The following is a 13728-nucleotide window of genomic DNA, read 5'->3' on the forward strand; positions in this document are numbered from 1 at the left end:
CCTCATCGGAGACTCTGCTTACGTTACACAGTAAAGTCTCAGAGCTTGGCGTCTAAAAACTTTTAAGGACTTTTGTCAACAGCTCCTGCCTTTCTCTACGTATTTATATTTGGGACTCTTTGGAGGTGTCAATGGGTGGCACTGGCCAATTATGGCCCGCCAGTTGCCGATCCCTGATGAAGAGGCAAAATTGAAGCCCGTTCCCAATGAACGCAAGATTCATGATTTGTTGGATTGTCCCATTGCTTGTGCTATGTCGTCTGGTGTGTGTGTGTGTGTGTGTATGTGTGTATGTATGTATGTGTATGTGTGTACTTGTGTCTGTGTGAGTGAGTGGTTGTGTGTGTGCCTGCGCAGGCGGTCCCGGTCGTACCAACGGTGGCCAGCTGTCTGAAGTGCAGGCAGGAGCTGGGCTGGCCCAGCAGGTCGAGCCGGTGGTAGAGCAGCTTGGAGCTGGGGGCCGTGTTCAGGTTCTTCAGCTGCTTGACGGGGATCTCTGGCTGAACGTACACGATGCACAGGATGAACGACGTGTCCTGCACCTGCAGAGCGGCAGACATACCACATCCAGTTAAGAGTGGATTGTTTTGGACAAAAGGTATCAGAATAATTTTTCTGGGTGCATGAATGATTGTAGCCTAAATTCATACACTACTTCTCATGAAGAAGTCTGAATGAAATGCACACACACACACACACACACACACACACACACACACACACACACACACACACACACACACACACACACACACACACACACACACACACACACACACACACACACACACACACACACTAATATATGGCTTGGAGCTTGTTGGTATGACTTATTCATTTGAAACAGAGGTGGGTTTCAGGGTGGAGGTGGACCTGGGGGAATCAAATACTTTTTCTTCAGTGTTGTACAAATACTATTCAGTAAAAGAAAAATGAATGGTGGACACTAGATCACCACCAGTGATCACCACCAGATGTAATGCTAATGAGCCATTGCAATTCAACTGACATGAGACAAGCTAAGGCTTGCCAAGCTTGAACTTGTACTGAGTGGGGGAACAATAGGGCCTCTATTAATGCGAGGCGGGTTAGCCTTGTCGCTAGTGGAAACTCAAAGCCTAGACGTGCTACACACACACATGCAACACACACTCAAGCCACACACGTGACAGCCCACCTGCATGCGAGAACAGCTTTTTATTTGCAGAAGTGTGCCCGCGTCTAGCTTAGAACCTTTTTGCTTTTGGATCACTAGCTAACACAGTGTGACACTGTGTTAGCCAGTCTCCATGTTGGATCCGACCGAACCGACTCCATACCAATTTCCATGCGTAGCTGACGTTGTAGGCCTCCTTCCTGGGGTTCCGGAGCCGGCTGGTGTGCCAGGACAGCGAGGAATTGACTGGCACCGCGATCACCTGACTACCCAGAGGCAAGCTGGGAAAATATTCAAAACTTTAAAAGGCTTTCTACCCCAACCTTCTTCAAATGAGTATTGTGTGAATGAGAGATATATTTGAATATTTGTTGATAAACACCCACAAACCCAAATGTTTTAAGTGAATGTGAGTAGTATGCAGAGCGAGCAAATGAGGAATCCCTTTCCCGTTATGACTACAGTGCTCCACAGTCCATCGTCCCAGCTTTCCTCTCGTCCCATTGCTAGCTCACCTGAGGATGTTTTGCCGCACAGCGTGGAAGCCCGGGATATTCTCATAGTGGATGATGTCTGTGTGCAGCGGAGGCTCAGACATCAGGTAGGGGCGCGCCAGGGACGGGTGCATCAGGGTGTAGCCTGAGGAGACGGTACAATCAATCAATCGATCAAACAACAGGGAAAGGCGTGAGGAGTTCCCCGTCACAGGCCAATACCCCTGAAGACAGCAGATAAGCGTTTTGTATACAGGAGATGGATTTGTTTGTGTCATCATCATGCTACCAGTTTGTCACTTATGGTAACATCTATCATCCTTTTCTCTCAAATAGCATCATCTATCCACTCATCTACCTGCATACCACACTGACACTGGTCTGGAACTGTGACTGGCCATCCTTCATAAATCAGTGATCACTCAGCATATTAAGACAACAGCATAATAAATGGTAATGTTGAATATAGAAAAGCATTACATGAAAATGATATATAGGCTCAGAAATGAACGGGGGTTCTGTGCGTTTAGCCCCCAAAATTGATATTGCTCAGTCAAGCAACATAGCAAAAAAAAGATGATATAAATGCCCTGGAAATTATCGAAAATGCTTCTGAAACATGTTGCACAGAATCAAGAGAGAGAGAGAGAGAGAGAGAGAGACAAAGAGAGACAAAGAGAGACAAAGAGAGACAGAGAGAGAGAGAGAGAGAGAGAGAGAGAGAGAGAGAGAGAGAGAGAGAGATGAAATGCGCAGGGAAGGGCGTCTTGCTGTTAGTCCATTCATTAGTGTCACAAAGCAGCCAAAAGGAAAGAGAAAATGGGTTGAGAATCAGATTGCCCGTACGTTATTCATAGCAATCGGCAGCCTCCTACCATTCCCACAGACATATATACATAAACACTCACACACTCAAGACATTGGGTTTAGCTAAAGGATAATTACCAGCAAGATGTTCGAAAGTCTCACTAATGACTTTAATTGGAGATGTTATTCACACTTTGCTTGCTGAACGGCCCTAATAAGAGCAGCACCTTAACAAGATGCCATTTTACACCAGGGGCTGAGTTGGGCACTTTTTCATACCGGTAGCTAGCTTCCCGTACCAGCCCCTTGCGCTGATTTTGTTTGGGGGGGGGGTTGGTGGATGGGGGGGGGTTGGGCGAGAGATCCTGACGGGGATCTCTCGTGCATTTCGCGATTGCGCATTCGCATGACCTAAAATACAGGGGCCACTAGGGGGTGCCCGCAGCCCAAATACTGCCGCGGCCCACATAAGTGGACCATCGGAAACCTCCCGATCTTCCCGAAGGCAACTCCGTCTCTGTTTTACACCACGCTAATGATGGTGACTTTGAGGCTGTGTGTGCTGGTTCAGTGTGTGTGTGTGTATGTGGCTGTGTATCTGTTTCTGAGTGTGGGTGTGTGTGGGTGTTTGTGTGTTTCTAAGTGTGTGGTTGTGCATGCGTGCGTCCTTGTATCCGACCTTTGTCGTCGATGAGGAAGGTGTAGGAGGCCAGGGAGTCCTGGTAGTAGGTGACGTCCTCCAGGATGTAGGCTAGGTTTACGTCAACCCCCACCACACCTAGAAGCAGGTTACCAAAGTAGCACGGACGGCTCACGGTCATGATGAACCCTGCACGGGACACAGGACACAAAGGACGTCCATATGTTCATAAAAAAAAACAAGAAAAAAAAAAAAACATGTTCCAGTTGCTAACGTATGCGTCGTCCAACACCCAAACACATGCTCAATCACTCTGACCGTCAACTCCCTCTCTCATGTAACAGGTTTTGTGCGTTTCATGGACATCTCGGTGTTCAGCCTGAACGGGCGGCGCCGTTTCCTACCGTCTCCCATGGGGTCAGCGTAGGGCAGGCTGAAGCGGGCCAGGTCTATCATGCGGTTCGGCAGGTTGATGTAGAAACGGCCCACGGAAGTCTCCAGGTTGCTAAGCTGATTCAGGACCATCATGCTGCCCTTCACCACCGGCAGCGCCGAGGAGGAGGAGCGGTCCCGGTCGCGCTCCCGGTCGCGCTCCCGGTCGCGTTCTCGATCCACCCCGCGGTCCACGCCGTATTTGATGGAGTTCTGCTCTGCCAAGTCCCTGAGGAAGGCCAGCTCCTTCAGCTCTGTCACACCCTCTGATGGAGGGGGGAGAGAGAAAGAGAAAAAAATAAGAGAGAGAGAGAGAGAGAGAGAGAGAGAGAGAGAGAGAGAGAGAGAGAGAGAGAGAGAGAGAGAGAGAGAGAGAGAGAGAGAGAGAGAGAGAGAGAGAGAGAGAGACAGAGAGACAGAGAGACAGAGAGACAGAGACAGAGAGAGAGACAGAGACAGAGACAGAGACAGAGACAGAACAAGTTGGCCACAGGTTGTGTTTTGAGTTTTGTTTTTGAAGTGGATTAACTCAGAATGTGACAATGTAAGGTGAATTAGATCTCTTTTGTTCCTGTACAACACTCCTTGCATGGTGTTCATCATGCAAACACAGAGATCACCAAGCAGCTCTTCAACTGGAACGTTTTTCTCTCAAACTGATGGAGAGAATAGTCTACTCACAAATACAGGAATACTTTGACTGTAACAGTTTGAACACAGGTTTTCAACATGCTTACAGACATAACCATTCAACTTTTTCCACCCTTACAGTAATGACAGATGGCTGGCTCTAGGAAATGGATAACTCAAAGATGATTGGTGAAGTATTACTTGATTTCAGTGTGGCATTCAATGATCTGCTCATCGGTGAACTACAATGTTATGGATTTAGTTCAACTGCCATCCTATTTATGACGAGTTTTCTGACAAGTAGGACACGGGGTTTATTACACTGTCAGCTGGTCTCATTCTAAGGACTTGGACTGCGGGGTCCCACAAGGGAGCTGCCTGGGACCACTTATACTCTATCTTTGCAAACGATTTACCATAATTTTTTATGTAAAGCAACTGTACAAATGTATGCTGATGATTCCACATTTTATTATGCTGCAAAAACTGTCAGTAAACTGGACAATGTTTGATCATCTGAGTTAAACAAGATTTTGATTGGATAAAATGAAATAAGTTGGTACCGAACATCTCGAAAACCAAATAAATTATCTTGGGATCGAGACATAAACTGTCATCTACACTAAAGATGAGTTTGAACTTGTATGGGGAACCAATAGAACAGGTAGATAAAGTAAAATGATTGGGCACTATAATTGATGGTCAGCTGTCATGGACAGAAAACATTGAAACCATAGTGAAGAAGATGGGTTGTGGTATCTCCATGGTGAGAAAATGTCTTTCTTATGTCCCTACACATATTGTGGGACAGGTGGCTAAATCTTTAATTAAATGTTTATGTCACCTGGATTATTGTGCACCAGTATGTTCCTCTGTATCAACTAATGAAATTACAAACTGCCCAGAACAGGGCCGCCAGGTTAGTATAACATTGTCCCATATGAACAAACAATATCAGTACGCAACGTCAACTCTTATGGTTAACGTTAGAAAAAAGGCTGGTTTTCAATCTGACAAAAATTATCAGGAACACTTAGGCTTATTCTTATTATTTTTATCTTCTTATTCTTCTTATTATATTATTAGTGTTGAACCAGATTGTTAAGCCAGGGTTCGCTGCAATGTTGATCACTGTTGTTATAATTCCATTTAATTTCAGGGTTTTTTTGGGGCCATTTTATCGACGGCATCCCAATTGTAAACAACAAAAAGCAACAATGTCATCTGACTAGTATTAAACCTGGGGTGTTCTGGTTTAGCTTAAACGTTTTTCAACCCTTGAAAATGTTTAAATAAGGATGCATGTGTGGTAATTGAAAAGCCCTGTTGCAAGATGCAAAGCATCTTACCCTGTTGCAAAGCATCTTGCAACAGGGTAAGTATAGTAACAATACAGTCAGAATTCATTTAAATATATATCAACTTAGCAGACAGATTTTGTGAGCTATTTTACTGGACAAGGAAGTTGACATCGTAATAGGAGATGAGAAATATGAGGAAAACAACCGTTTTATCTTGACCCAAAATAACAGAAACACACACAAAATGGTCTGTTCCACTGGTGTACAAAATACGCTGTAGCAAAACTAATACATTTCTATGAATCCCTCCTGCAAATAAACTTGAAGCACCACAGATTGCACCATGCTTTTCATTACAGTCTCTTGACACAGGCAACACACACACACACACACTCACACACACACCACCCTTTGAAGTCATTTGGCCTTTTAGATGTTTCTCATTTCAATTTCCCTAATGCAATTTTTTTTGTATTAATACTAAACTGTGTATATGCATACACACATGTTTACTATGGTGTGTGTGTGCGTGACGTATGTGTTGAAACAGATGATAAGGAGACTACAAAGAAGCCACACACAAAAACCCAACTGCAGCCCCGCATGCACGCAGGCACGCAGGCACGCAGGCGGGCAGACACACACACACACACACACACACACACACACACACACACACACACACACACACACACACACACACACACACACACACACACACACACACACACACACACACACACACACACACACACACACACAAAACAGTACAAGAGTGTCTAACAACAGGAAAATTAGCTCACAGCATTCTACACTGTTTTGCGGTGTACGGATTTACGAAGCTTCAACAGATACAGGCATGAATATGTTCTGTATGGATAGTTCAAGAGGTTGAATATAGCCCAGATCTTAGCATGGGTCAATTGATAAGCTTAAAATTAGATTGACAGCTGGTGAGGTCTGCGTTTCTCTAGCTCATCAGTGTGTGGTTCACGGATCATCACTAAGGCATCTCAAATTCCATTTGGAATTAGGGCATGGTGGACTTTGTCTCTGAAATTAAATATAAATGACAATAACGGTCCGTATTATCAAACCAACGAGGCCGTCTCTCATTTGGCTATGATGGTTTGATCGCCTAGACCATTATTTTCCTTAAATAGGTCAAAAAGTTCTTTAGAAAAGCTAGTCAACTGACAAACATTCAAAACGTTTCATCCCAGCTTAAATGCGAGCTTGCGACAGCGATGTGACCCATTTCCAAGTGAAACTGGATGTTGTGTGACAGGTGGAGGAGAACAGGCAGGGGTATGTTCTCATCCCTCAGGGTGCGACAGTGAGAGTACCTCAAGCACAGGTAAACCCCTAAATAATTGTTACCCCCAAATGTTGAGTGGAAAACCGTTTGATGAATACAGTGGTGTTACTTCTGACCAAACGGTATAAAGTCGTGAAACTGCAGTTCATCAGGGCATAGGTGAGATCCTGCAGTACAGTATATCCGGGCATAGATGAGGGCCTGCAGTATATCAGGGGTTAGGTGAGTTCCTGCAGTATATGAGGGCGTAGGTGAGGGCCTGCAGTATATCCGGGCGTTAGGTGAGGTTCCTACCGTTCATGAGGGCGTAGGTGAGGATCATGACAGAGTTGTTGAGGTATCGGTTCTCCTCACGGACCACGCTGAGCGTAGCACGCTTCTCCTGCTCAGAGGTCTCCCGCGTGGTGACACCCGAGGACAGGTAGAGGATGACCATGTCCGTGGCTGAGGGAGGGGGGGAATGCAGATCTTTGAAAACAGTGCAGGGATCAAAGAAGTGTGCTCCCACAGATTTGTTGGAAAGAGAAGATATGTTGTACAGCAAAATCTGAAATCTTTGGATTGGAAAAAGGGTTGGAAATAATACAAACAATAATTGTATTTTACATTTTGTACATATAACCCACGGTGCGAACACACAAATGTTATATTCAATATTTTTGTAGAGATGACCTCTATACCTAAAATCTTTGCTCATGTCTAGATGCAAAAAAAATGGAAACCTAAAGATCAGATCAATCCATCCGAATAAGCTGGGTGGGACTACCACAGTCCCTCAATATTTTCTACTGATAGGTGACACCGAGACACTCAACCCACCCCATCGCCCGGCAAACCCATCCTCCGTCCCCCAGTGGCGGCTGGTCTTACTGGGGGCGTGTCTGCCCAGCGTGGTGGTGGTATTGCGGAGGAGCTGGAAGGCCTTCTGGAAGCCTGCCGCGTGCTGCGTGGCGCCCTCCGACGCCTTGATGTTTGAGATGAAGGTGCTCATCTTCCGCTTGGTCTCGCTGGTGGCCGGCGACAGCAGGCTCCTGTAGCACTGGTCCAGGGAGCAGGAGCGCACGCCGTCCGCCACGGAGAGGACCGAGACCTAGGGAGGAGGAAGAGATGGGGGGGAGGAGGAGGTTGTGGAGGAGGAAGTTTCAAAAGTGTTTTTTTAAAGTTGCTGTTTACATCATTATTATTATCAGTAGGAATGCACAGTTGATCAAAAAATCGCTCCCCAACTAGTGAGAGGGCTAGACCAGTAAGAGGTCAGGCCAGTGAGAGGGTCGGACAAGAGAGAGGGAGAGACCGGACCAGTGAGCGTGTCAGACCGTAGACGGACCTTGTCGTGCTCATCCACAGCGTTGAGGATGACCAGCGCTGAGTCCCTGGCAATCTGCAGCTGTGTGTCAGTGACCAACGCCCCGTGGTCCACCATGATCACAAGGTGCTTTGACTGTGGACGGACAGCCGACACATACACCGGCCTGAGAGAGAGGAGGGGGCAGGGATGGGACAACACAGGTGAGGTTTGAGGAACAAATGTACACTGTTCATAGAGACATTTCAATCTATACCCACTACGTATAGATACACCTATTGTATACCAACCATTTAGGTCACCATTTCCACATTAATAATACAAATAATGTAATTATTACAAATAATAATTTCATATATTTGTTCATGCGTTTATTTGTGTGTGATCTCCCTATGGCTGCCCTTGGACACACACTGTGTGTCACTGGCTTTCTTTCTTCTTTCCTTTGTCAGTTATTACTCCAGAGTAATAACTGACACATAACTGACTTGTTATTTGCTGCCATATATTATGAATGTTATCACATGGTATTAAAAGCAAACCTAATTCATATTTCCTCAGAGCGGTTTAGTTTGAAGCTTTGTTATCTCAGCTTGGCAATATTATAATTTAAAAGAGGGGGGGGGGGCAGTGTGTAGAAATATTGAGAACATAATACAAGCTTTGAAAGTCGTGTGATGCCTCACACCTCTAATCTAACTCATAACAAGCCAGGCAATGGCATTTCTCTGGCGACGCTTTGATGCCAGCTGATTGGCTGGCTGGCGCACAATGGTGGCATGTAGGAGACATGACAGCTGTGAGAGAGAGAGAGAGGGAGAGAGCGAGAACAAAGTGCGCCGCCGCGGTCAGAGGTTTGAAATTCCTACGAGCGTAAAGACAGTAGTTGTCGGGCGTGTTTGGGCAGGGTGGTGGCGTTTAGGGATTTGACTACATGCCCTCTGGGCTACATGATGGAGGAGAAACAGTAGGGGAACATGTGTGAAAGGATGAGGGGGATGGAGAGAGGGAAGAGGGGATGGATGTAGCATGTGTATCTGCTAAGTAGTATCTGTAGTAATCTGTAGTATGTATTAAGTAGTATGTGTATAGAGGATGATATCTATCAAGTAGTACGTGTATCTTGTCTTATATTTACTAAGTAACATGTGTATCAAGCAGAAGGTTTATTAGCAGTGTTTGCCTCACGGAGTAGGTGTAAAAGTAGTGCATGTTTGTGTACTGTACCTGCTGCGATGCTCATAGCTTCCTTTGCATTGGAACTTGTGAGCCGGGAAGACGGTGAAGATTCCTTCCTCTGAGCTGAAGTACTGCCACTTTATCCCCGGGTTGGACTTGAGGTTATCTGCCAATACTACATAGAGAAGGAGAGAGGGAGTCACGGGGAGAGAGGAATAGAGCAGAGGTGGAGTTCACTTGAACGTTTTTTATTTAGATGTGCTTTTTTAACTTTTTCACCCAGTAGTAGATCGCAGCTTGTTCAGTGTGTGTGTGTGTGTGTGTGTGTGTGTGTGTGTGTGTGTGTGTGTGTGTGTGTGTGTGTGTGTGTGTGTGTGTATGCTTACAAGACACGTTAGGCCAAAGCATGGTTGTTACAATACATTTGAAGGAATGCATGTTATTTTATAATCTTTGAATGCGTGTTCTTTTATAATCTGTAAATGTGTGCAAAACAATCATTTATTGTAACCTAGAATAAACCAGCGTCATTTTAATGGCTTGCTTGGGACCCAAGACTGCTGTGTCCGCGTCGTGTCGTCAGGCTTAAGATTGATAAAACAGGTTGTGTTTTATTATAATATTAGTATTTTAGTTTCATTTCTAATCCCTTTCATTATTTTCTTGATTTATCTTAACTGTGAGGGACCTGACTCTTTGTACTTTTGTGCTCTGACATAATTATTTACTGGGAAGCACTTAGGGTCAACTGTTAGGGTTAGGGTTAAGCGTGCGTTATAAATAAAAGTGACTTCACTTGACTTGACTTAGTCAGACTTCTGAATAAAGACCCTTTAGGAAGCACACTTAAAAATACATTTAAACTGAGGCCCCGTCCATACGAGCGAAAACGATCTTTTTCCCTCTGTGTTTCAGGAATTTCTCCGGATAGACGGACTCATTGCAAAAATGCATCTAGATTTAGAAACGCTGTAGTAAGCCTACATATTCAAGACCAGTATTTGGCGCTGGTTTTCCACCAACAAAATAAGAATACGAGGCGGAGTATGCCTATCAAGCCAGCGGCTGTATATAAAAATACAGTCGAGGAGGAGAAAGCAGTTGTTAAACCTTGTAGATTGAGCAGAAAATACGTTTCAATGTACCGTTAGTAATTCAATTTACCAAGGGGCTGTAATTAAAGCTACAAAAATAATACAAATCAAGCAAAACAAATTTGACGGCACCATCACTTTGCCCATTTGGTGGGGGGGCGATGACGTCATCGTTTGCGTATCAGGCGTCCACACAAATCGTCTCGTCACCCGCCATAAAGATCCCGTTTTGAACGGTGAACCCTTTACGCCTAGCAGCTAAGCTATAATAGCTACAAAATGACTCCATTATTGCAGGCTATGTGGAAAAATGCGCCGATATCGGCTCAACCTGGCTCCGCCTCTTCCTCTACGTGGCTAAAATGGCTTTCGTTGAGTACGAAAAGTAAACATCGATCCATACTCAGCGGTTGGACCATTTTGAGTACACCATCCAGGTCCTTTCAGTACACTTCTTTTCGCCCCGATCTTAATTGGAACCAATACGGGAAGTATGGATATTGGAACAAAGCAGGTCATACAGCCGGCCGCTTCCTGTTTGCTTAGAGCCTCACAAACAGCCTTTCAGATGGGAGATTAAGCAGCAGCAATGCCGGTGGAAATGGGAATATGAGAACACAGATCAGTGCATTACGACTATACAATTATTTTAGACTTTGTGATTATAGGTCAATGTAAAAGAGGCATCTGCACTTTGAAAACATAAAGCCACACACTGAGCAAGTCTTGATCACGCCTATGCTTCAAGAGAGACCGAGGTCGCCTATCACAAGATCAGAAGGCACATCAAACCATCTCCTTTCAGTAAATGACTTTTGATGATGACAGGAAATTGACCTTTTGAAGCCAAAAGGGCAGTGCATGGCTTGTAATCTTACAGGTTTAATTCTCCTTATTACAGGAAATATCTTTGAAAAATATTTGAAATGCAAAAGACCACCAAACTGACCATTGACGATAACAACTGTTTACATCCATCTGTGAATTTTCTGTGCGATATTAAGATTTGGTCTGGAACGAAATACAAATAAATTAAAGAAAACGGGGGAAAAAACATGAGAAAGAGAACACCCTATACCAGAAAGTCCAGGATCGAATGGTTCCTTAACTCTAAACATCATCAAGATCGTTTACAACTCAAAATGGATTGCAGGAAAGTTATCGCGCCATAGCACGCTAAGCTGACGCGCCATACAACAACCCGTACAGCCATCTTGTCCGTCTCCACCACTAACGTAAACAGGATCCACTCGGGCTGTGATGACAGCCAAAGAGGCCCTTTGTATACACGACTTGGTTTATGCTGCTGAACGCTCGAGAGACTAGGTGGATAGCTCGTCATACACTCAGTTTACATAAATTGACACGCCCTGCGGATGTGTAGGGCAGCTCGGCAGACATTAGATTGAAACTTCACACGGGCCATGAATAATCACACCCCATGATTGATTAAAAGGCTTATAGACACAGGTGTGGGTCTAAAAGACACACACACACACAAACACACACACACAAGTTCCTTTGGAAACTGGTAGATAACAACAATAAACACGTCTCTAGAGCCAATAAGGTTAAATTTAGACAATTAGGCGTTGGAGGGAATATGGGATGAGGAGGTGGAGAGGAGCTGGGAGGACTTGTTTGACTGATGAGTGGGGAGGAGATCAAGAAACAAGTGAGACGGAACGGCCAATCAAACAAAGACAGCCTACTGCTCAGCCAAACATACTTTGGGGTCAATCAAGTAGCCCCCCCCCCCCCCCCACCCCCCCCCCCGCCCCTTTATTACTGTATAACAGACCTCTGAATAACACACCGTTGTTATGACGCCATTTCTTTCTATTAGGCTCAAACAGACTATAATTTTTTTGCGTAAGATAGTTTAGACTGCTTGGAGACAAATGTAAGAGGATGTATGAGGCAGGAGTTCGAGAGTCAATAAGTCTCAAAGTGCGTGTTTGAATTCAGAAGGAATTCTTTTATTTTACCTAGCCTTTGTTTATACAGCCAGCCTCATCGAGTCAAGCACCTATTTTGCAAGAGATACCTTTAAATACACACAATTTAAGATTTATTTTGTCACATAAGATCAATTATGTTTTTATTTTCATGTTGCCGATAAGTTTTAGCATTATTTATGCTGTATGAATGAATATTAGGCCTTAATGTTCTCGGACTACACCCACTTGACGTCAAGTCATCATACCCACAGTGACGGCAGTGAAGTAGCGTGTGTTTAGTCTAGAATGTGAAAGACAGAAATAGAGAAATAGAGAACAGGCATTATTCCACATTATTCTGAAAAATGTGCTGGTTTATTTTCCTTCCGAATAACCCACCTCAAACATACCTGGTCCACCACAAAAAGCAACGCAGTCTGGAGAGACAACAGAGACGGTGTGTCGGCACGCTTTCTCCTACGGTACCTGAAGCCTTGGATGAGTACCTCGCAGGGGACCGGCGGAGAGACATCAAACACTCTCCCGATGGTGCCTGCCTCAGCGATTGATTCTGCAGATGGCTCAGAGCTAGGGGCTAGCGCTGGCAACAACTCTAAGCTACCGTGCCGACTCACAACGCCAGAGTGTGTGTTTGATGTGTGCAACGGGAGAGATGGGCATGGCGGGGCGGGGGTGTATGCAGGCTACACTGAGGAGACTGATGGCTGCCCACAATGTGACATAAAACAAACATCTGTCAGAACAAACACACCTGAACACAACTTGACATGGGTGGGGGGGGGAAGTCTCTTGGAGCGAGGTAGGGTAAATACAGTGTCGGCGCTAAGGTGGGGCATTTGGGGGCCGTGCCCCCCCAAGGGGTGATTAATGCCCCTCCTACCATGGTGTGGCCAAATAACTTTAAAAATATATATCCCTTTTAGTTATTCTTTTAATATTAAATGTGCAAATTGCAACTTAAAAATTAATGGGGAAATTGGACATTTTGGTTGTACAGGCTTGTGTCATTTATGTCTGGTGCGTGTCTTGTCCAATAGGCCCGAATGCGTGCCTTTTGTCAGCATACCTGTTTTGTTGGTTTTTGTGGGTTGTCCAGGTTTTTTTTTGATGATTGTGGAGGCTGTTGTCTAAGGTTTATAACCAGTGGCAGGCCTACTTTACTTTAAAACTGTTGAGAGGTTACTAAACCATTTCTGACATATCAGAGGTGGGTAAACAGCATTTATTTGCATTTAGCCCCCGCGACAGCCCTCAGACTTTTTTATCGTCTTTGTGTGTGTGGCTGCGTAAACTGTGTGCATAGGGCTAATACCACATATCCTCGACATGAACAAGAACAACATATTATTGCTAATAATAATTAGCCTATTAATAAAGGAAAATGTGTGTTTTTGATAGCATTTCTGCTGT

General features: G+C 44.7%; 1 protein-coding gene across 2 annotated transcripts in view; it reads right to left on the reverse strand.

Moving 5' to 3' along the window:
- Window positions 1–13728, reverse strand: part of LOC130392844 (VWFA and cache domain-containing protein 1-like) — a 32309-nt gene that overhangs the window by 17511 nt on the left and 1070 nt on the right. Inside the window, exons 2-10 of one of the 2 annotated variants that reach the window (XM_056603344.1) lie at window positions 9312–9438; window positions 8106–8250; window positions 7649–7868; window positions 7073–7222; window positions 3502–3795; window positions 3137–3286; window positions 1672–1795; window positions 1320–1437; window positions 374–542 (exon numbers count right to left, since the gene is read on the reverse strand). In XM_056603344.1, coding sequence (XP_056459319.1) covers window positions 374–542; window positions 1320–1437; window positions 1672–1795; window positions 3137–3286; window positions 3502–3795; window positions 7073–7222; window positions 7649–7868; window positions 8106–8250; window positions 9312–9438 — 1497 coding nt within the window. Of the gene's footprint in view, window positions 1–373; window positions 543–1319; window positions 1438–1671; window positions 1796–3136; window positions 3287–3501; window positions 3796–7072; window positions 7223–7597; window positions 7869–8105; window positions 8251–9311; window positions 9439–13728 lie in introns of both variants that reach the window. The other variant, XM_056603343.1, reaches the window with a different exon arrangement.

This window comes from Gadus chalcogrammus, chromosome 12, assembly GCF_026213295.1.
Source record: "Gadus chalcogrammus isolate NIFS_2021 chromosome 12, NIFS_Gcha_1.0, whole genome shotgun sequence".
Lineage (NCBI taxonomy): Eukaryota > Metazoa > Chordata > Actinopteri > Gadiformes > Gadidae > Gadus > Gadus chalcogrammus.